The sequence below is a fragment of the Hypomesus nipponensis genome, chromosome 27 (assembly GCF_054491055.1).
Source record: "Hypomesus nipponensis isolate SF chromosome 27, ASM5449105v1, whole genome shotgun sequence".
Classification (NCBI taxonomy): Eukaryota; Metazoa; Chordata; class Actinopteri; order Osmeriformes; family Osmeridae; genus Hypomesus; species Hypomesus nipponensis.
The window spans coordinates 12,795,527-12,820,457 of record NC_140387.1 but is presented as its reverse complement, the minus strand read 5'-3'; the positions used below and the strand labels follow the sequence as shown (position 1 = coordinate 12,820,457).

Sequence of the window (24,931 nt, the reverse complement as noted above, 5' to 3'; positions counted from 1 at the left end):
CCATTATCGATCACTTCACATTACTTATTGGAGGGCGTGTGTTATCAGCAAATGTTCGCATTGTCGCGTTAACCCATTATTAAACTGAGCATATCGATTTTTTATCCATTATTAAGCATTTTAATTGTTTAACAGAATGGCCGATGTTTGACACTCTCATATTATATTATTTGACCTTGGCTGAAAATTTAAGATTCTATAGCTAAGCTAGCGTAGCTAATAGAAGTGTTGAAGAAGAGCAACGGAAAAATGTGTATGTATACAAACTGTGTAAGGTCTGCAACATTAGAGAAAATTATATAAAATAAAATAAATGTAAATAAACCCGTTTGTGCTCTCTCCCCCCCCCCCCCTGCCCAATAAGAATCGATAAGGAATCGAATCCATAAGCAGGAATTGATAAGGAATCGGAATTGTTAAAATATTACCAATACTCATCCTTATATTCCTGACTGTGTTTCATTCAAATAAATAACCTGTGTTGTCATGTAAATCTACAATTCAAGATGCATGTTTGTCCAGATCTATTTTTCAGCAAGATAGCGAGAGCTAACTGAAGGTGACTTGAATCACGACAGTTTGTTTGCTAAGCTGTACTGGTAACGTTACCCACGTAAGTCAACCCCGTTTGCTTCAACAACAAAAGTGGAAACAACTAACGTAATGATTTCAAATGATATCTAGTCAATCTGTTGAAAACAGTGTTGTGTAGACACAATAGATTTGTACATTTTTATTTCAAGTCTCCACCTTCTTGTTTCTGTGAGTGCTGTTGGCCGTATTGCGTCTTTGCTCCGCCGCTAAACCAACCAATCAGCGCGCAGCTCATCTATATATTCATGAGAATACCATAAAAGGAGAAAACCTTGCATTTTTTCCCGGGACAATTTCACGGGAAGCATCGGAGCATAAAACAGCACCCGGGCCATTTTCAGCCCAACTAATGTTACTAGGGCCGACTAAGATTTTCTTTGGTCTACCAAGACTTGACTAAAACGTCTGAAAATCGACTAATCGAAATTTGAAACGCTTTTTTTTTCTCACAAAAACAAAAAACAAACGTACAAACATTTTCGCGTTCTGACTCAATGGCTGCTGGACATTGCAGATTCAGCCCCTAATAGCCTACTAATAATAAGACTCGTATCACCAGTCCTGTTGTAACCGAATGCCGATGGTATTTACTATCTCTTACAATATATTGCAAATAAAAAATATTGTTTGTTTAACATACATATTCAAAAACTCAAAAAAAACAACCATGAAGAAACACAACAATGGTTCTCAGTTGCCCCTGCCCGGAAGCGGGTCACCGGGGCCCCCCCCTGGAGCCAGGCCCGGGGGTGGGGCTCGATGGCGAGCGCCTGGTGGCCGGGCCTTTTCCCATGGGGCCCGGTCGGGCACAGCCCAAAGAGACAACGTGGGACCCTCTTCCAGTGGGCTCACCATCCGCAGGAGGGGTCATGGGGGTCGGGTGCAGTGTGAGACGGGCGGTGGCCGAAGGCGGGGGCCTTGGCGGTCCGATCCTCGGCTGCAGAAGCTAACTTTAGGGACGTGGAACGTCACCTCGCTGGCGGGAAAGGAGCCTGAGCTGGTGCGCGAGGTAGAGAGTTTCCGGCTAGATATAGTCGGCCTCGCCTCGACGCACAGCACAGGCTCCGGAACCAGTCTCCTTGAGAGGGGCTGGACTCTCTTCCACTCTGGAGTTGCCCTTGGTGAGAGGCGTCGAGCTGGGGTGGGAATACTTGTTTCCCCTCGGTTCGGTGCCTGTACATTGGGGTTCACCCCGGTGGATGAGAGGGTAGCCTCCCTCCGCCTTCGGGTGGGGGGACGGGTCCTCACTGTCGTTTGTGCTTATGCACCAAATGGCAGCTCAGAGTACCCACCCTTTTTGGAGTCTCTGGAGGGGGTGCTGGAAAGCGCTCCTCCCGGGGATTCCCTCGTCCTCCTGGGGGACTTCAATGCTCATGTGGGCAATGACAGTGAGACCTGGAGGGGCGTGATTGGGAGGAACGGCCCCCCCGATCTGAACCCGAGTGGTGTTCTGTTGTTGGACTTCTGTGCTAAACACGGCTTGTCCATAACGAACACCATGTTCAAGCATAAGGGTGTCCATATGTGCACCTGGCACCAGGACACCCGAGGTCTCAGTTCGATGATCGACTTCGTAGGTGAGGGATGCCGTCAAGCTGAAGAAGGAGGCCTATCGGGCTTTATTGGCTGGTAGGACTCCTGAGGCAGCTGATGTGTACCGGCAGGCCAAGCGGAACGCGGCTTTGGCGGTCGCGGAGGCAAAAACCCGGGCATGGGAGGAGTTCGGCGAGGCCATGGAGAATGACTTCCGAACGGCTTCAAAAAGGTTCTGGACCACCATCCGGCGACTCAGGAGGGGGAAGCAGTGCTCTGTCAACACTGTATACGGTGGGGACGGTGCGCTGCTGACTTCGACGAGGGACGTCCTGGATCGGTGGAAGGAATACTTTGAAGACCTCCTTAATTCCACCAACACGCTTTCCGACGTGGAGGCAGAGTCTGGGGACATTGGGGGGGGCCCTTCTATCTCTGGGGCCGAGGTCGCCAAGGTGGTTGAAAAGCTCCGCGGTGGCAGGGCCCCTGGGGTGGACGAGGTCCGCCCGGAGTTCCTTAAGGCTCTGGATGTTGTAGGGCTGTCTTGGTTGACACGACTCTGCAACATTGCGTGGACATCGGGGACAGTGCCTCTGGACTGGCAGACCGGGGTGGTGGTTCCCCTCTTTAAAAAGGGGGACCGGAGGGTGTGCTCCAACTTTAGGGGGATCACACTCCTCAGCCTCCCTGGGAAAGTCCTGGAGAGGAGGGTCCGCCGGATTGTCGAACCTCGGATTCAGGAGGAGCAATGTGGTTTTCGTCCTGGCCGTGGAACAGTGGACCAGCTCTATACCCTCCGCGGAGTCCTGGAGGGTACATGGGAGTTCGCCCAACCAGTCTACACATGTTTTGTGGATTTGGAAAAGGCGTTCGACCGTGTCCCTCGGGGGCTCATGTGGGGGGTGCTCCGAGAGTACGGGGTACCGGATTCCCTGATCGGGGCTGTCCGGTCCCTGTACGACCAGTGCCAGAGTTTGGTCCGCATTGCCGGTAGTAAGTCGAACTTGTTTCCGGTGAGGGTTGGACTCCGCCAGGGCTGCCCTATGTCACCGATTCTGTTCATTACCTATATGGACAGGATTTCTAGGCGCAGCCAGGGTGTTGAGGGGGTCCGGTTTGGTGACCTCAGGATCGGGTCGCTGCTTTTTGCAGATGATGTGGTCCTGTTGGCTTCATCGGGCCGTGACCTTCAGCTCTCACTGGAGCGGTTCGCAACCGAATGTGAAGCGGCTGAGATGCGAATCAGCACCTCCAAATCTGAGGCCATGGTTATCGACCGGAAAAGGGTGGAGTGCCATCTCCGGGTCGGGGAGGAGATCCTGAACCAAGTGGAGGAGTTCAAGTATCTCGGGGTCTTGTTCACGAGTGAGGGAAGAATGGAGCGCGAGGTCGACAGGCGGATCGGTGCGGCGTCCGCAGTAATGCGGGCTCTGCATCGGTCCGTCGTGGTGAAGAAGGAGCTGAGTCGAAAGGCGAAGCTCTCTATTTACCAGTCGATCTACGTTCCTACCCTCACCTATGGTCACGAACTATGGGTAGTGACCGAAAGAACGAGATCGCGAATACAAGCGGCCGAAATGAGCTTTCTTCGCAGGGTGTCCGGGCTCTCCCTTAGAGATAGGGTGAGAAGCTCGGTCATCCGGGAGGGGCTCAGAGTAGAACCGCTGCTCCTCCGCGTCAAGAGGAGCCAGCTGAGGTGGCTCGGGCATCTGATTCGGATGCCTCCTGGACGCCTCCCTGGTGAGGTGTTCCGGGCACGTCCCACTGGGAAGAGGCCCCGGGGAAGACCCAGGACACGCTGGAGGGACTATGTCACTCGGCTGGCCTGGGAACGCCTCGGGGTCCCCCAGGAAGAGGTGGTGGAAGTGGCCGGGGAGAGGGAAGCCTGGGCCTCCCTGCTTAGGTCGTTGCCCCCGCGACCCGATCCCCGGACAAGCGGCAGATGACGACGACGACGACGACATACAAATTATCAGAGCACGCTTATCACTGCCTGAACTTGCAGCATGCGAACTTACGTGGAAGCTGAGTGGGGAACGGTGCAACAGAGAAAGATTTTGTTGTCTTGGCCAGAGAAGATAATGTCATTCGATTTGGATGTGATTCTTATAATAGGAATATTCATTTTTCAACCCAGTGCGTTAGCATGCGCAAAGTAGGGCGAGGCCAACTTACGTTTTTCAGGTGGTAGGCAACATAGTAACAAAGTAGGCTATGGCAGAGTTTGTAGTTCTGCAGCCAATTGTGCTCGCGCCGTGTGCAAAATACCAAACCAAAACAAAGTGCAGATTAAGGAAAGGGAAAACAGTAAAACCTTTTTTTTTTTATTACATATTTTTTTGCTTTATTTGACTTGAATAATATAATCTACAATTTCTGTAGAACATTTAGTTAATTCGGCAATGATGACAAAAGGGGGAATCAGATCTCACACTGCCATACGGCAGCTCGACTAAAAAAAATCTTAGTCGACCAGGAGCATATCGACCAGAAAATCGACTAGTCGACTGAGTGGGGACAGCCCTAAATGTTACATACCCTATTCGGAGACCTTAAGGAACAGTGTGAAATACCCAAAAAACTCAATGACTCCTTTAATAGTTAATAAGGCCCTTGTACAATACCTATTAACATGAATGTATAAATAGGACTAACCTTACTAAATACTTTGAACCTATTACCCAATTAATGCATATTACAAGCACCTGGATCTAAAGTGAACAGACAATTACCTATTCCAAGGTCTAATAGTTGCTTTGTGACAGCTCAGTGTATGAGGCTTGGCTAGCTATGTAAATGTGGCATTCATAAATCTTTTTTAAGCATTACATATTTATGCTATGGGTTCAGTGTCTAGACAGTTGGCTGTCATGCGTGAATGGTCCATATTCAAGTTAAACAGTGACCGGGTCGACACAAGGCATGTACCCAACTGGGACCTTGTGCCACCTGAATGTGACTGTATTTTCAAAAAGAATTTGACATAAACAAGTGTGTATATATTTTAATAATCATATTAGAAATATATTTAAAGGCTGATGGGCTACACAATAACAAATATTTCTGACTTTTGCCTGCAGCAGCCCCCTTCAGAGAGGAGCACAGAGTCTGTGTTCCTCTGTTTGTGGCATTTTGAAGGGCCTGACACCGCCTGACAGCAACACAGCAAGCGACGTGTGTGTGAGATAAAGCCTTATGGGAATAGAAAGGGCAAGAAAGGGAGAACGTGCGGGCAAGGCGCATGCCCATTCAAATACGTGAAGCCTGATGTGAAGGATCATTATCATGCACAAGCCTGACACACAGGATCACAGCAGGGCAAGGTTACTGTGTGAAGCTAACATCTCCTTGGGCCAGGCAAAGCTAGCTTTTTCCATCCCGCATCTCTCCTTTATCTCTTACTATCCTGTCTTCTGCATGAGTCACTCTTCAATTATGGCGGAGGCGGAAGAAGGCGCAAGAATCTCAGCCTGGGAAAGATGATCAACATGGATTGTGCAGTGTATGGTGAGATTCAAACTGCTGGAGGGTAGAATATCATTCTGAATGTCGTCCAAGTGGTCTCGATACAATGCGCTGTGTTATTAAACTCCCCAATAATAGATTGCCAGAGACACAATTAGTTTGATGTATTACACAAAAATCTATTTAATATTCATAGTTTAAAAGATAATATTATCAATGAGCAACTAAAATGTCCGGACCATCTGACAACCTTTGTATCTAATCCACAGCAGTGCACAGACCACGTCTGACTGAGTAAACAATTTCAGGTCAACCACCCTCGATACTGAGCTACACAGCAAGCAGTGAACTAATCTCGTTAGTTGCATTTGTGCATTGCACAAAACCCAGGCATCAACTAAACAAATCTGTCATAGCAACCTTCAGGAACTCAGGATACTGCCTCAGTATCCGTCCCATTCCAGGCCTAGGTCATACATTTTTTTTGTGATATCCTCTTTTTCAGATGGTAGCCAGTAAAAATCTTGATGTTAATTGTATATAGCGGGACAAGTTATCCCTTACCTTTTAGTGTGAGAAGTGCTTGAGAAATACAAGGTGTTGCGTGTGAGCGTGAGCAGCGAATGCGTGAGACTTGAGAGCCCTAAAAACACTGTGAGATATGCCATAGCACTCCCTGGACCCACCCTTCCTTGGCATTGGTGGAAAGGGATAGTGCTTCCTTGGATAATTAAGCTGTCATTGGAAGTAACAGCACTAGTAACATGGTAGAAAAGTTTTGTATTGGTAATCTGGCTAAATGCTCTTATGGTCGTTATAGTCGTCAGGCTAAATACGTGTATGCCTATTTTTGGCCATCTATGCTATTTCAGTAAATGGTCTGCAAAGACAAACAGACGTACTTGTGGCAACTGTGGCGACTGCCGTCCAATCAGAGTCCACTTCCCATCTCGAATCCTGTATCCACTGACAACCTGACCTGTGACGGAAAAGTTAACACATCTTAAATGGAAATCCCATGATTCAACTGTACATGTATATCTAAATCCGGTATCTTGTGTTTAAAAACAGATTGCTTTAGATCCAAGTAGCCTCACATTAAGCAGATCAGCCTGCTATTGTCTCTGATGTAACATTAAGAGAGACTGAGAACCATTTTATATTGAAATGAAACTTACCGAGACGATGTGTGTGGGTCCTGAAGGCAAATGGGTACATTGGATATGAATCATATTCGCAAGCAATATCAGCGTTGGTAACTGTGGAACAGACATTTTCAAAAATAACTTAAATGGCACATTAATGCATCTTAAAATAAAGGAAAGCACTCGTAAGTATTTGCTAAGAAAATTTAGCAAGAACTTCCAACAGCTTTTAACAAAAGTTCACAAAACAACAGGTGGGGGGGGATCACTGCACCACACATCGATTTTTGCTGCTTAACGCCTGTTGATATTGTGCTCATGAATTTGATAGTTAAAAAACCCCCACTGAGGACCCAAATTTGTTTGGCAACAACAAAAAATTCATTACCACCAAATAAATTAAACACAATCCCACTGCAGAGTAACCAGCTCCGTGGCTCAACAGTAAAACAGATATACTGTATATCTACACAGTATATCTAGATATACTGTATAACAGATATACTCTATACTGTCTTCTTATTACGATGCCCCCACTGGTTGTACAGTTTACCACAGAAATGTGGATGGGAGAGAAAGTCGATATGAGGAATGAATGGAGCTTGTGTGGAGCAATGTGCCTGATACTGTAATGACGGGTGGACGATGGACTGGAAAACCATTGACCACCAGATTTCTGTATGTAACTAAGAGATGCACAGACACACATACACACTAATAATGAATACCTCTACTGCCTGGAGGAATGACGGTATCCACAGACATCATCAGATACATGCCAGCAATGAAGGGCTGTCTGTGGGGAGGAAAGAGACTGATATAAAAGCATTGCAGACAATTTTACCTGACCAGAACAACTTCGAGACCGGATTTTCATGGAAACTCTTATGAAATGAGTTAGCTTTTTACACACTTACACTAATAAGCATTTATGATCAGTCCAGCTACCAAATCTCACGCCAAGGTTTTGGAAAAGTTGGCAGCCCTGGTGACATGCTAACATGGATGCAGCTATGAAGCCGCCTGGTTTGCTTCAGGGAAAATTCATTTTTAAGAAGCTTCCCAATGGAAAACTCGACAAGACTAAGGTTATTAGCACCTTGTGCAATGCGGAATTAGTTCACTGTAGGAGTTCTTCCAGTCTCAAATACCACCTAAACGCATTCCTTAGCTAATGCGGAAGATGCCGGGCCCAGCACTGATGAAGCACAGGGGAAGCGTTGTTGTCAAACTACTATGTTTGAGTGCAACTGAGGCAAGCCCGTCAGCACAGCTCTATCACCTCTTATGTAGGCATACAGTTCAAAATTCATGTTTAACCGAATAAACAGTTAGTAAACACAAGTACATCTGATTGAACATAATTTATTTTCATCGCCAATTATCATAGTAGAACAGCTTTCTCAAGCAGTTTGTGATACATTTAGTAAACAGGGGATGAGCCCCTGGAGCAATGCTCCACCTAGCTTGAGAAACCCACCCTCAAAGACTTACTTTTAGTCATTATTTGGGTAGCACACATATTCTGAATGCCTTTGGCGGAATTCAAATGTGCCATTTTAATCTAGATTCATTCCAAGATTACAGTGAGATTAATCTAGATTAAAAAAAATAATCTATGCCCAACACTAATTTGTACTGGCAATTTTCTTGCAATAAAAGAATGCGCTACAGTACAGTAACAAGTAAAAGGTCATCATAAAACATAATATGGAATAACAATAACAACAGACAATTAAATGAACAAATAAAAACCTGATTAAAAAGGTAGGTTTTAAGCAAATTCTTATAAATGTCCAAGCGAATGAGCATTTCTGATGGAAACAGGTATTTGGCTACAACCCGAATTCCAGAAAAGTTGGGATTTAAAATGAAAACTAAAAGACTTTCAAATCACATGAGCCAATATTTTATTCACAATATAACATAGATAACAAATGTTTAAACTGAGAAATGTTACACTTTTATCCACTCAATGAGCTCATTTCAAATTTGATGCCTGCTACAGGTCTCGAAAAAGTTGGCATGGGGGCAACAAATGGCTGAAAAAGCAAGACATTTGGAAAAGAGAGAACATCTAGCAACTAATTAAGTTAATTGATATCAGGTCTGTAACATGATTAGCTATAAAGGGATGTCTTAGAGAGGCAGTCTCTCAGAAGTAAAGATGGGCAAACGCTTTCCAATCTGTGAAAAAATGTGTAAAAAGATTGTGGAATACTTTAAAAACAATATTTGTCAAAGTCAAATTACAAAGGCTTTGCAAATCTACAATGCATTACATCATCAAAAGATTCAGAGAAACTGGAGAAATCACTGTGCGTAAGGGACAAGGCTGAAGACCGTTATTGGATGCCTGTGGTCTTCGAGCCCTCAGACGACACTGCATCACTCATCGGCATGATTGTGTCAATGACATTACTAAATGGGCCCAGGAATACTTCCAGAAACAACTGTCGGTAAACACAATCCGCCGTGCCATCTGCAGGTGCCAACTAAAGCTCTATCATGCAAAAAGGAAGCCATATGTGAACATGGTCCAGAAGCACCGTCGTGTCCAGTGGGCCAAGGCTCATTTAAAATGGACTATTTCAAAGTGGAACAGTGTTCTATGGTCTGACGAGTCCAAATTTGACATTCTTGTTGGAAATCACGGACGCCGTGTCCTCCGGGCAAAAGAGGAGGGAGACCTTCCATCGTGTTATCAGCGTTCAGTTCAAAAGCCAGCATCTCTGATGGTATGGGGTGCATAAGTGCAGACGGTATGGGCAGCTTGCATGTTTTGGAAGGCACTATGAATGCTGAAAGGTATATAAAAGGTTATAGAGCAACATATGCTCCCCTCCAGACTACATCTATTTCAGGGAAGGCCTTGTGTATTTCAGCAGGACAATGCAAAATCACATACTGCAGCTAATACAACAGCATGGCTTTGTCGTAGAAGAGTCCGGGTGCTGAATTGGCCTGCCTGCAGTCCATCAGCTCCGTCCAACCTTTCTGACTTGCTGACAGTCCATCAACCTACAAGAGTTCTGATCTGCAAACTTAGGCCTCTTAATAGTTCCTAGATCGAGACTTCAGACTAGAGGAGATACAGCATTCTCTATTGCTGCTCCAAGACTTTGGAATAATCTTCCTCAGGAAATTAGAGCAGCACCTTCCTTGTCCATTTTTTAAGTGAGCTTAAAGACCTTTTTATTTGATTTGTCTTATAAAAATGAATGTTGATGCAGTTATTCTGTTTGTCTGTGTCTGTTATCATGTTGTAGTCCTATTTAGCACTCTGTATAGCACATTGGTCAACGGAAGTTGTGTTTAATTGTGCTTTATAAATAAAGTGATTGATTGAGATCTTTCACCTATAGAGAACATTTGGCGCATCATTACACAAAAAATACGTAAAAGACGACCACAAACACTTCAGCAGCTGGAAACCTAAACAATGCAAGAATGGGACCAAACACCAAAACCAAAACTCCAGACACTCATAACCTCGATGCCCACACATCTTCAAACTGTTTTGAAAAGAAAGTAGAGATGTTACACCATGGTAAACATGCCCCCGTCCCAACTATTTTGAGACCTGAGGCCTGTTCCATGAAGCGAGTTTACCGAATAAGCCAGACTTATGTCAGTTAGTCTGACTTATTTCTTGTTCATTCGGTTCCATAAAGCTAGCTCAACGTAGTTCGAACTCGGTTACTATGGCAACTAAGGCTACGAAACTAGTCTGGTCAGGGTCAGGCTAACTGTCAGGCTTAGCGTGACTTGGTGCTTAACCAGACGTTCCTGTAACACTGACCCAACGGAAAGACGATGATTTACCACGTATATTCTAATTTTCTTATTCTCATCAGTTCAACATTGACAGAAAATCAACGTAAATAGCCTACATAGGCTACAACATTTAGCCTAATGCAATAAACAATGATGAATAATGCTTTGATAGGCTACGCACCATAGCCGTTAAATGTATGGATGTTAGTTTGTGATTTCAAATGTTTAGGCATCAGGCATAGGCCTACATCTCAATCTAAATGATCCGAGTATAATTATCATAGCAATATAATTGTTAACAGTAGCCTACAATTGCAAAACAAACCTAAATCCGCCCCCCATTTCCCCGACACAAAACCCATGTTAAAAAGTTAGCACTAGGCTACTGGATAATGTTTTAATTAATAGTAGGCTATTTATTTTAAACAATGTCAAAAAAGTCAATTTAGATTAGTTTAGAGGGTATTTTTGAATCAATGAAGGTCTACATTCACAACGTCAATCATGGCGTGTCATTTTACATTGATTGAAGCGGTGGATGAGGGAGCTGTCATTGTACACGATTTAAAGGGGACGTTCTTTCTGGAAGAAGCCATGTGGCCGTGTGCATTGCTTTTGCCGTGGTGGATTGTATGATCCATGTTTTACCTCTCGTGCTGTTAAAAAATAGGGTGCACGCGCAATTTGCTTGACTACGTAAATCTGACTTAATTAGTAGGACTCCGTGAGCTGAAATTGGCCTTTATGGAACCGCTTAAGCCCCGCTTGACTAATTAAACGTATTCAAGTCTGGTTTAGGACTTCAAGTCTAGCTTTTTTGGGCGTCCTTTATGGAATAGGCCCCTGGAACAGGAATCAAATTTGAAATGAGCTCATTTTGTGCATAAAACTGTAAACTTTCTCTGTTTAAACATTTGTTATGTTATCTATGTTTTATTGTGAATAAAATATTGGCTCATGTGATTTAAAGTCATTTAGTTTTCATTTTATTCAAATTTAAAAAACATCCCAACTTTTCCGGAATTTGGTTGCATTTGACTCCCTGTCACGTCATGATGTCATCATCTACCGCTTGTCCGGGAGTCGGGTCGCAGGGGCAGCAACCTAAGCAGGGAGGCCAAGACTTCCCTCTCCCCAGCCCCTTTCACCAGCTCTTCCTGGGGGACCCCGAGGCGTTCCCAGGCCAGCCGAGAAACATAGTCCCTCCAGCGTGTCCTGGGACTTCCCCGGGGCCTCTTCCCAGTGGGACGTGCCCAGAACACCTCACCAGGGAGGCGTCCAAGAGGCATCCTAATCAGATACCCGAGCCACCTCAGCTGGCTCCTCTCGACGCGGAGGAGCAGCAGTACTACTCTGAGCCCCTCCTGGATGACCGAGCTTCTCACCCTATCTCTAAGGGAGAGCCAGGACACCCTGCGGAGAAAGCTCATTTCGGCCGCTTGTATTCGCGATCTCGTTCTTTCGGTCACTACCCATAGTTCGTGACCATAGGTGAGGGGTATAGGTATTTGACTCGCTATCAACAGTAACTCTTGGCATTCCCCAGGATAGCAGAAGCTTCCCTTTTGAGTGAGCCAAAATGGGGGGGTAGAGTACTCGAAAGTGTCTGTGCAGCACCAGGTGTAAAATATGGAGACAGAGGACGGTGCGGCATGGAGCCGGAGGAGCCATCCATCACGTCATTCTTACTCTATTACTCAGATAGAGGGGTGAAACCTGAGCGCTTTGGCGATGAGGCTGGCGTTTCACTCAGATCAATGACCCATTTCAATAATGCAATTTTTCTCTCTGGGCATCTTGCCGTACAGTCACCAACATGTATCTGTCATGTTGTGGATGTAGGGGTAAGACCCAAATGCAGGAGGCAGGCCAAGGTGTTTTATTGTAAACCAGGGACAACACAGGGGTATTCACAACATATCCAATGAGAATGCGACAAGGACTGACACAGGGAGCAAACAGATATAGAGGGCGGGTGATTACACAACAGACAACAGCTTGGTGATTGGCGAGACACAGGAGGTGCAGGGAGCCAGGAGACACAGACAAGACCAGGACCGGAACACACCCAGGAAGACACCGAACACTCGGTCTGGAGAAAGCAGAACTAAACAATGGGGGCACGGACGTGGCCGTGACATTATCAATTAACATCAAATCTTAATGCCAGCAGCTGCGACTGTTCCTGTCATGAATATTCTCCTTGTTATGTTGTTTTTTCTTATTTACCGCTTGGTGGAACAGTTATGATTTGCTGTCACAAGCTGTTGATATCTGTTTGCTCGCAATTGATCATATTGTTTTATTTAAAGTATTTTTTACATTTTACAAATGTTCAATTCGGTTCGTTAAATAATATTTAGTAGTTAGTTTCAATATATAGCTGGGCCTTATTCAACTCAAAATAGAGGTAGTCCATAAGATTTGGAGAGTGACACATTGTTATTTTGACTGTACTCAAGTAAGTTGAATGTGAAGTAAAAATGGGGATGTAAGGTTAAATGAAAGGCTGTCAGCTTTCATTTAACAGTATTTGGATCCGTAAATCATGTAGAAAATCTCCAATCCAATGTGATGGAGAACAGAGGCCAACATTTTTAACTGCATCATCTTCACTGCATACTGTACATGCAAAATAGGTAAGAGTTGTCAGAGGATCGAGATTTACCATGACCGATAAAATACTTACGGTTTGGAAGTCATTCTTAATGTAAGTCCTGAGCAGTCTTTATGGTGGTCTGTAAACGGAAAATATGTAATTGTTAGTCTCCCTCATCTTCACTCTAAATTATGAACAAAACAAAAGTAACTAATGTATGGAGCCTATTCTCATCTGCAGGTACCCATAATCACCAGGACAACATGGTAATGTTTTATTAATTACAACACAGTCTCACTCAGCACACTAGGGAGAAGGCCCTTAATTGGAAGTTTTCCCTCGAATAAAATCCATTATTTGAACAAATGTCTTTGTAGCTTTCGATTAGCTTGTGTTATATTCTGTTACTTTAATTCCATGAAGAAGCTATTGTATTCAGATTATTTGTCTTGTGTTTACAATACTTTGGAAATATAACTACCAATTATGAATAATCTCACATGCACATGAATGATTAATTACATGAACGTTTCCATGCTCCAACACACTTGATTAAAATGAATGGTCATAAGCAGTCTTCTGCAGAGCTGGATAACAACCCGTTCATTTGAATCAGGTGTGTTGGAGCAGGGAAACATCTAAAACATGCAGGACAGAGGTGCCCTGGGGACCAGGGTTGGGAACCACTGGTCTAGTGTACGCAGTACATTTGGGTAAAGAGACACTAAAGTGCACCACAGAGCTGAGCAGCCAACTAAAATGACACAGAAGTAAGCCCCTAACAGAGATTATTTTAAATTGTGCCAGATTCAGTTTCAACCGTGTGTCGACAGGCTCGTCATGTTCACTATCTTTTGGTTTGTCATGAACTCTTGTTGTTTGTTGAACATCGAACACCACAATGACAGTGGTCACTTCCGTGAAGGAAAGATAAATTAGGGGGTTAAGGAATGAGTCTGTCACTGTGTATAAATCCTAGCTCCCTTCTATGACCTGGAAGGTAAGAAGTTAAAGGAGAACCCGTGTTGCTCTTTGCCAAATATTTTGTAAGAGATTATAGCATAAAATATGAACGACTAATAAATGATAACATTTTTGTAAACTCACTTCCTGAATTGTCAGAATTTTAACACAATTAACTTCATCGAGTACATGGAATGGCTGATTCAGTTCATATTCATATAGGCCATACAGGAAAGCATATATAATATAACCAGTGATGGGCAAGCTACTTGATATGTGTAGTGAGCTAAGCTACTAGCTACTCTACAATAAATTCAGCTTCACTACACAGAAGCTACCACTCATAAAAATGTAGCAAGCTAAATTACAAAAATCTGTTAAAAGTAGCTTGACACATTAGTAGCTACTTTCAGTTAAACAAACTGCATGCCAAGTCAATGCAATTTTAGTGATCAACACAATTGTCAGTCAGATAAAGGCTAAAATGTTTAGATGTATTTATTGAACAATAGCCTAATCCACAATGCTAATACACAATGCTAATACACAATTGCTGTTATCTAGTCTGACTGGCCGCGCAGGCGCAGTGTGAGTGGAGATGAGACTTCAAGTATGTTTGACTTCATGCAGCACCGGCGGCGCCGACTGCTTTGTCAACACAATAATCCACCAACCATATGTATGATCAGAAAAGTCCAGGAGAAATTAGCTTTCGAGGACGCCACTACGATACTTGATCAATAAAAGAGCTTAGCTACTGAAAAGTTACTTGGTTTTGTAAATAGCGACGTTACTGCCAAGCTACTGACAAATGTAGTTAGGCTAGTAGCGGCCCATTACTGATTATAACACCTCCTGTGGTGCGCTCTAATGTTGAGTTGGTATTAGTCTGAAGACCATACTTTTTGGCAGACATCCATAATCCAACCAGTTGGAGCTTTGGGTCAATAACTGAGCATTTGCAAGCTGCTAAAAGGCTGTGGGCCTCATGTACGTTAATTCGCAAACGTAGCGTTTCTAGCGGCATGGCCAACCCGCACAGTTGCACGCGTGTTAAAATTTCAAAGCGCGCTTTGAAACTTTAATTTACGTCGTATTCACAAAACCTGCAGGTCATTGGGTAATCAGCGCCTTTCTCTACCCACTATACAGCACATTGCAAGCATCTGAACGCGCAATTGAATCGGCCTCCTTCTCTCTTTTGATCATGGATCAGCCACCAAAGTCAAAACAGCGATAACTGTTTGAAATGGTCCTGATGCCAATATTTGTGATGTAGCGAGGAGTTTAACAACTGCTGGAATGGAATGTGAACGCTGAGTCGGAGATTCCAATTAATCTTTGATTTCTTCCAGTATCTATACTATTGCATGGCTGCTTAATCTGTAACGTGTAATGATTTTGTGTTCACTCAACTCAAAAAGTGTGATCCTTTGCCTTATGTTTTCGTCTTGCTCGGGTTACGGCTGCGATTTCACCAGGAGGCATATGCGCATCCTGGTTTAACCTTGCTTTTAACAGGCGGATAATTTTCAACGCAAAATAGAGGTGCGCTTTCACAGGCGATTTTTGTACATATTGCCGAATACATAATGAGGCGCACTTTGCGCATCTCCTCCCATATCTTTATGGGAAACTCCCACTTTCCCCTGACCCTTCCGTAAATCCTTATGCATGACACGGAAAAGCGCAATTTGCCATTTTCAGTTCCGGCGACAGGCAGTCTGAGCTTTTACCTCATTGCGGCATGTTTGTACATACCTCGCCATGCTTTTAAGCGCAAATTGCGAAACAATTACGCCTGAAGTGGGCGCAAAAGCGTTAGTACATGAGGCCCTGTGTCTTTTAGCAGCACAAACACACTTGTCTCTCATGTCAGTAAGGATAAAGTCGTTAGTAACGACTTTGTGTGTAACGACTCGTTACAGTGAAAGTTCCACAATACAAAGTTTTGCTGTTGGGTGTTTTGGGAGTTCAGTTTTTGCAGTGGGGGAGACTGCAACAACTTGAGTTGACTGTGCACTAAATAAAGGTGCCACATGGGGTTTGTGCTTGAGTATCAACATAATTATTTTTTATTGTGTGTACATAACATGGGCAATGTACTGTACAGTAATTATTGTCTACTGTAACACAACAAATGAAAAGAGACATAGCATACTTTGTAAATTGATTATTTATTGATTATTTTGATTCTCTGTTTCAATGCAGCATTTGCCAATCCTGGTTATGCGGCACTGGAGTCTACAGGTTATCTCGAGCACATGAGTAACCGTAACTTATGAGTTCTACAAGCGTCAAAGAAAGGCTATAGTCTTGAGTATATTGAAAGGAATGGCAAAAAGATAACAGATTAAATGTCCACCTCTTTAGGTTGTATTGAATTGTGTGTCTGCTCAAAGGGGCAGGTGACTGCAGGAAGATGAAGTTTGTTTGTTTGCTGGATAAAGACATGCTTTTCAGTGGCACAAAGCTTTCACAATCCTAATTAAGTTGAGCAAGACAACATTCCATACCTCTGGTCAATCTTCATAACAAAAGACATGACATTTAAACACAAAGGTTAGTATTTCTCACCTCTAAAAGCACTGATATCCCCGTAATGGATCTGCAATACGAAGTACGTGATCTTTGACTTTCCTCCGACTTTAAACCCCACATCTGAGAAGCCAAAGGAGACGGAAAAGCGAGACAATTAAGAAGGTAGAGAACACAGAGGGAAATGAAGAGAAAAGAGAATGAAAATCCAGAGATAGAGCCAGAGAGAAACCTGGAGTGAGGGCTAGGGAGAGTAGCCAATTACAACCTCTAGGGTTGGCTTATATGCACTGATAAAATAACTAATTGTAGAGCAATTAAAATAGCTCAGACTAAAGTCTGGGGATTAGTACTCATGGATATGCCTCTCTGAGAAATGGAGGGAAGCAAGAGGTTAAGAGATAGGGGAAAGAAATAGCGGGAATAGAGAAAGATTATTGACAGAGATATTGTAGACGGAAGAGAGGAATTAGTAAATTGGAGAAGGAAGGCTAAAATTATACAGAGAAAAGGAGAGATATGAATAAAAAAAAAACTGGTAAATGAGAAAGCTATGGCGAGACTACCTCGAGGCAATTTTGTGGGCGGAGCGTTGCGGGCCCAGGCATACATGATGGCACCATCATCCTCACAGGTGCCCTGGGCACTCCCACAGTCCCTGGGAAAACAGAGCACTTGTCAATAGAACTCCAGGCACTTGGGTTCAAGAAACAGAATATGAACAGCCACCCAGTTTGACTTTTGACTATTGATACATCAGGGGTGATTCAAAGGAGTGTTGATCTTTGGTCTGTTCTTCTTTTCCCGGATATGAGAACCACATGAGATTGCTTAGAAAGGAATACTGATTTTCTCTACAAACAATTGCATGTTGAAACATTGACAGAAAAAGGCTGCAATGTGCGTTTACCTATGTAATTCAGTTTCCAATTTAGCCCTCACAAAGCTGAAAGAATACTGCATACCTAGATGCATTTACATTTAGAAGACGTCAGGTCATTAGTACTAGACACACGTCTCATACCAACATTGGTGCAATACAGTCCCTTGACCTCATATCAGGACAGGAAGATAAGGTAATAGGCTAGTGCGCCACAGACTGTTTTCTTAATAACTGCCAGGGAAGATATTACTTCTATTTGTTCCATATGAATACACTGTACTTAAGAGTGCAAAAGGGAAATACATTTTATGGAAATATAATCTCATGCTTGCAGATTCGATTTCATGCTTTCCTGGATTCTGGGCTGCTCAAGAAAGTTGCGGCTATTTTCTGACAAAATAATGATTATCTTTACTTTTGTCCTTTTTTCCTAACCTGCTCTCACAAAGAGAAACCCTTTAGTTGAGAGGAGCACCTGGTTAGTAAAATAGATAATGGCACCGCTGGCGAATAACTGGGTTGGGTATTGTTTGGGTTTTTACGATACCGGTGCCAAATTGATACTTTAAAAATGTTTTTGGTGCCTAAACGATGGATGAACTGAAACAAAGAAGAGCCACAAAACAACAGTGGATGACATTAAAGAATGGCTTTTTTATTGAAGAAAAAAAAACCCCACTTGTCTACCATGTTCTTAGACTTTCCATGTTCCAACTTGCATTCACAAAAATTCTCAGTTGGGATTTTTTTTTACCGATTATTCTGACACCACATGAATGCAGTAGGCTATAAATTAACCAGCGACTCAGAGGGCAAATATTTCAATCAACAGCTCAGGCATTCAAGTGGCACTGAACTGAGGCACCGAAATCTGAGTTCCGATTCAGTCCAGTGGGCCTACATACCGATCCTATAGGTACCGGTGCCGTATTAGCACCGGGTTTCGGTACCCAACCCCACTCACTGCCTTCGCAGTCATGAATGGAGTTGGGATATGTGATAACAGCAAGTTAAAATGAGGGTTCAATTTTTATGTGAGCTCTCTTTTAGCTCAGTGTGGATGTGGTGCTTTCTGATTGGTAGTCACATAGTATGGCCTATTTTCAAGCCCCCCCACTGATCCTCTAGAGATTCTTTTGATTTTGAGCGCAGCTTCACACAGGCTGTGTCAGAATATCTCCACAGCTTTTCACACTTGAAATGCTAAATGTGCTTTTGGAGGGGGAGAGAAAGAGAGGGGGAGTGAAAGAAAAAAATTATCCCCACAAGCGTCTAAGAAGATCTGAATTTTGTATGAAAAGGAGGATGAATTAACAAATTAAAGGCTGTCCTAACAATGGCACGTTTGTTCACAACAGCCATACACAATATACTATTCAATGGCGATTCTACATTCAAAACAGGTTTAATTCTAAAATGTAAATGGAATAAAATGAAATATGAAATAAAACTGAGTAACAATTCATAAGACAACAAATGGATGAGCTTGGGTCTTGAAGACATGACAAGCACGTGTATATTAATGCTATGCTGTCTGTTTTTGCAGAAATTGTGTCGATGTTGTCTGATGATGGCTTTGTTATTCCCACATAGCCTGAAGAGAACATGCCAAATGTAGAGTAAGAAACACAACTCCTATGTGAAAGGGACCCTCAGAGCCCTCACACACACATACATCCAAGCACACACTCCACCCCACAGGGCTTTTGAGGATCCCTGTTGTCAAGGTGGCAGCAGTTACTATGGTAACAAGCAGGTTTATTGGTGAGTGTCTGAGATAAGCAGTCTCTCTCTCTCATGCTCCCTTCCTCTGTCTCATATACTCTCTATAGAGATTTTCCCTCTGTGCTCAAGGGAGACAATAGCCATCCCACGCATTAGCCACCTCTGTCATACAAAACCATGGCTACACAGTGGTCCAGCTTATTCTCCTCAATGACACGGAGAAAAAGCAGTTCTTTCCACGGATACTGTAACAGCTTGAGGGTTTGGTGCTCTCCAAATAATTGTGGGACGCAATATTAAAACTTCAGACTCACTACGCATGAGGCTAAACTAGTGCACAGTGCCTGTGATGCAGATGTTGGTGACACACAGTTTTCAGTTGCTTATGTCATGTTGATATAAAAGTGTATTATATTGGTTCTCTTTTAAATTGTCTTACCCTCATAAACATCTAGATACATAAACATTTAGCTAATTATATTAATATATATGAAGTCATTACATGCACAATGGTTGAGCCAGTTGTCATAATTGTAGGCACAATTCACCATACAGCACTGGAGGTGCCAACTAAACCAGCTTCAAACTTAAGCAGTTCTTTTGCAGAAAAATGACCATATTTGCCTTCTCTGGCAAGATAGGACACTTCTCCTGAGGGACCTAGGACTGATGTCCGCAAGCTGTCAAACATGGTGCATCCCTCTGCTTTAAGAAGTATCCCGTGTGGCATATTTCAATAAATTCAACGTGCTTTCCCCTTTGCATATAATCGTTTTGAAACACTTGTTGCATTTTGTGATGTCTGAATCCTTGGCTGTGAAATACAGCCACACTTTCGACCACTTCACTTTATGCATTTTAATTGCACTAAAAGCTAGCTAGCTAACGATAGACTAGCAGAGCAAATGTAATATGTTTACTAGCGATCACGTATTGTGAATGGTTAATATGCTTTTACGTCCGCTCTGGTGAGACCAGAGGTTAAAATATGTAATTTTAAAAGTAGCCTACATTAACGGTAGACTACAGAGAAAGTGTGATATTTTTACGTCCGTTTCAGAGCAACAAAGGGAAAATATTTCAGTCAACATATTAAGTGGAACCGAAATGAGGAACTAAAATTTGCATTCTAATCCGGTCCGATTCCTACTGGTTGCGTAGAAACCGGTTCCATATGTTGGGTCACAAATTCAGTCTAAGTTCCTAAGTTCGTTTCAAAACCTAAGTCCAAAAATTCGTTTCAAAACCTAAGTTCAAAACAGCACGGAAAACGGGAGCAGAGTATGATGCAAAGTGTTTATTCGAATCTAACACAGAGGATTGATTCCAACAAACGGGAGCATGGTCTCGAGATCAGACTGCAATTTTTCTCCGGACATTTGCTTTTATATTTTTCCTTCAATATTTTTGATGATTTCTCATTGGCACAGTACATGTTGTCACATTGTCACAGAATTTGCATAGCCTGGCCATTCCCCAACACTGTGGCCACGCGAGGCTTGTAGTTCAGGTCACCTGGAGTTCAAATCCATAAATTTGTTCTCAGTCGCTTGTAGTTCTCTCTATCTGGGCCTTGTAGTTTTTTATGGTTGAGGCCTACACACATACGTTTTCCTCCGGCTCTCAAACTCTGCTTATCTGGGCTTCCATGTCTGGCTTATTTCTTCTACGTGTAATGTTACTTTTCAATCCATCTACTCAATTGCATCTGGTTATCCATACTATAGAATAATATAGCGTATAAATGCACAAAGGTGATTTTTCAATAATATAAAATAATACATCATATAAATGCACAAAGGTGATTTAGTGGTTTCACATCAGTTATATAGTACCATGATGGTTTTCTCCTTCGTCATGATTACAACAGTGTGTTAATAATTCTTCATCACATAGTAGAACCGGGTTTCGGTACCCAACCCTCGTCAGCATTGCTCACATGGCCGTACTGGCGTTAGTTTCTAAATTACTGTACCCTCCCCCCCCAAAAATTGTGAATTGCCAATATAAGGTTGTCCAGCAAGTAAGTCTTTGTTTGATGATGCCTAAAGCAATGGAAATTGGGCCAAACCGTTGTGAAGTGTTTGTGTAGTCTACACAGCAACAATTGTAGCTAATAACCTTCTAGCTATACTGAAATAAACTATCCACTTTAAATATAGTCTTTTAGCTAGCCAGCATTACATTCAAAAAGAAAACCCTGTGTACCTGGTCGTATTATTGGCGTTTGCAATCTTTCACAAAGTCCACTCGTCTTTAATGAGTGTGTCATATAAAGCAATGCACTTTATAGGACTATTTAATTTTCCTCAACCTCAATCAGAGCAATTCACATCATTTCAACTTCATAGTGTCAATGCTGTGATATTTAGATCCATAGTGCCAGCCTAACATGGCTGAAAGAGACTCATTGCAAAACTGGTGGAACATTTCTCAAAATCTCAAAATGCATATATATGTTGGGTTCTTAAATGGACACCCCAAAAATTTGAACTTTGCACAGTGCCAAGTTCTCTAAATAATTGTAGGCCGACCCCCTGCCCATTCATGTTATGATATTATTTACATGTTTTCACAACCGTAAATTAAGATGATTCAACTTAGGTAGCAGGGATTCAACATGTTGTTTTGTTACCCAGCCAATAAGAAAGCTAAAAGGATATCCCACACTCTAACATTATGGAGAGGTGCTGCATCACTGACTTACCAGTAGCCGGTAGTTGAGACTGGTGTCCGGCAGCCATACAGCAACATGTGGTGAGCAGTGTCCATACTGGCGTGAGGCACAAAGTCCACTGTGCAAATGGGACAGAAAAGCAGAGAATTAACACCGAGATCCACCGATCCTTGTTTTTTCAATTCCAATCCATTCCGAAACACACTTGCAGATACGGACACTAATTAGATACTGATTCTGATACAGAGCTCTCTTTTTTATATACCATGGTCTGGGTGAATACTCAATTCTGATTGGCTGCAGAGGTCCATTATTATATGATAATGACAGTAAAACTATCTTTTCACCGTTCTAAATTAATGTGCTGGCTACATACTATGAGTATGTACAAAGTGTCTGAAATAAGTAACCATAACAACAGGTTCGCAGTCAAAGCCTCCGTTTACAATTCATTGAAAAACAAGCAGGCATGTAAAAATATTTCTTTTAACCTATTTAGAGAATATGTATTTTCTGAATTTACTGTGACAGTGTCACATAATTGCTCATCTCACATCCCATTCGCTATTCACCCAGCTAGTCAATCTACTTCAACCAGGCTGCGGCCAACAAAACAGTAGCCTAGTCTACACATGGCCGATTATTCATTTGTCAAAATCTTAATATGGATTTGGGGACAATTACATGGCTGGATAGATGGCTAGTCTTCTTGTTAAACATACTGTCAACTTATATTTACTGTCTGGAGAATGTCAACTTTGATGCGATCATCTCACACAGTGTGCGAAATACCCGTCAATATTTGGGGGTGTCCCCAGCTCTCGATTGTTGCACAAAACCGATCTAAATTTGCTCAATATGCAGTAGCCAGGACTGGGAGTAAAAATAGGCCCTGGACTTTGATCCAGACCGGCCCCCAGAACCGGCCCCTGTATACGCCACCACAGTGACCTGCTATGCATGCACATTCGGGGTTTGATGTGATGCTAGTAGGGAGTTCCACAGTTAATGCGAGCGGGCGAGCGAAACATTTTTATTTGATTAATTTGAGCGAAAAACTGTTTTTGGAGCTTTATGTAAGACAATCAGTCTATAGCCTACATGACAACACACACGCACTTAACCATTTTTGATAATCCGATATGCTATTATTCTACCATACTAGTATTATTCTACATGGTAAGCTAGTATTCGTAAAGCAACACTGACATAAGGGGTTGCATTGGCTAAATTTGTTTGGATGCACGTTGTTTTATAACAAGGAGTCAGAGTTGTGCATTACAATGCAGACATGACAATGCACCAGTGATTCTGGGGAATCACTGGGTGGGAGAGGATCATCGTTTTGGTAGTGAGTGGGCCCACTGTGCTAGCTGCAACAGCATTGTCATTCGATGCCTCTTCATAACTGAGAGCCACCTTTTTGGATGTGAACCCAGAGTGTGTGAATGATACACTCTGGTTAGCTTTCGCTTGCTAGCCATTGACTTCTCAACGTTTCTGTTTGGGGCACATGGCTAACTATACGTGCACAGGACTGGCTGGCTCCCCTTGGCAAAAAAATTGTGAATGTTTTGAATTCTGAATAATGGACACAGTGAGCTTAAAAACATTTTAGTGACGATTAGTGACAATATTTATTTATTTTGAAAACATTTGAGACCTCATGGGTTAATCTGGGGGGTGGGGGGTGGGTAGTCGAGCCCCCCCGGACCCTAACGTATTTCTCACACTGATCTCACATCCTTTCGCTATTCAACTTGCTACAGGCTGCGGCCGACAGTAGCTTACAGCTGATAATTTCTTAGTGAAAATCTTGATATTGATTTGGGCACAATGACATGCCTAGTTAGCTTGCTAGTCTTGTCAAACATACTGTCAAATTCTATTTACTGTTTGTTGACTGTACGCAATGTTGTCGTCTTTGAATCTTGCTAGCACAATGTTAGCTTTCTAGCTAAAAGCTCAGCAAAAGGAAAGCCGGTGTTGGTTCTATGAGCTGAGTGGATTAGAAATATAATTGGCTAACGTTGAAAAAACGTATTTTTTTTGTAAAAAAAAAAATGAATTTTTTTTAAAAAAAACTATTGCCAAGTGACCATGTTATAAGCGGGATAATTTACTTTGAGGTGTAGGTCTACATTATCATGAAATAAGGGACTCCACGGAAGCAACCTCATGCCACTGCATCGTCCATTATTGTATGATAATGTATACCTTGTCGGGCATTATCCCTTGCATCACATGGCACCTATTAAAGAGCCAAAAAATACACAGAAGAGCATTCCATGTATTCCAAAGCAATTTATTTGAACTGTATGTTTGCAGAAACAACTGAAACATTTTCAAATTGAACATTTGAAATAAAAGTGTAAAACTGCAGAAAATATATCTACATGACAAAAAAAATCTGCTTTTAAGTCGATTGTGTATTTCAAATGCCTCATTGAGTGTCTGCTGCTGCCTGGAGTTGTTTTTTTTGGCTATTGGCTAGCACAAAGTCCTAGTGCTCTTTCATGTGAAACTTTTGCAGGTGATTGATTAAATTAGTGATATTGTACAACGCTAACGTAATTCCAACCCTCGGAACGCTGGCTTTACAAACATTACAAGTTTTGCTTTGTCATCTTGCTTACCTGTGTTTCTGTATGTTCAGTATGTTTGCGCCTCGTCCATTAATTATAGCGAGACAAGTCATCACTTCTCAGCGTGAGAAATACAAGGTGTAAGAGCGTAAGAAATGGCTTGAGAGCCCTGTGTTTACTTAGCCAACTGCAAATGTTAGTAGCGCGTTAGCTGGCTAACCATTTCTGCAGGATTTTGGATCAGATGTTGGATCTGCGTTGTCAGTCCAATCTCCGACGAGTACACTAATGACTTTAGGATGGGCATCCGATTAGATATTGGATTGGATTGGTCCCATCTCTACTTGAATCCCCTTGGATGTTGAATTCGACATTTTCACCCATGGCATACTCAAGTGGGATAAATTCACTAGTCTTTGTCAATTTACCCGAACCTCCAACTGGACA

General features: G+C 42.7%; 1 protein-coding gene across 3 annotated transcripts in view; it reads right to left on the bottom strand.

Moving 5' to 3' along the window:
- Positions 1-24,931, bottom strand: part of pam (peptidylglycine alpha-amidating monooxygenase) — a 78,914-nt gene that overhangs the window by 30,370 nt on the left and 23,613 nt on the right. For all 3 annotated transcript variants that reach the window (XM_084694057.1, XM_084694055.1, XM_084694056.1), the window contains 7 exons: positions 21,930-22,017; positions 17,181-17,272; positions 16,654-16,737; positions 13,204-13,252; positions 7,466-7,533; positions 6,771-6,851; positions 6,495-6,571 (listed from right to left, as the gene is read on the bottom strand). In XM_084694057.1, coding sequence (XP_084550183.1) covers positions 6,495-6,571; positions 6,771-6,851; positions 7,466-7,533; positions 13,204-13,252; positions 16,654-16,737; positions 17,181-17,272; positions 21,930-22,017 — 539 coding nt within the window. The remainder of the gene's footprint in view (positions 1-6,494; positions 6,572-6,770; positions 6,852-7,465; positions 7,534-13,203; positions 13,253-16,653; positions 16,738-17,180; positions 17,273-21,929; positions 22,018-24,931) is intronic.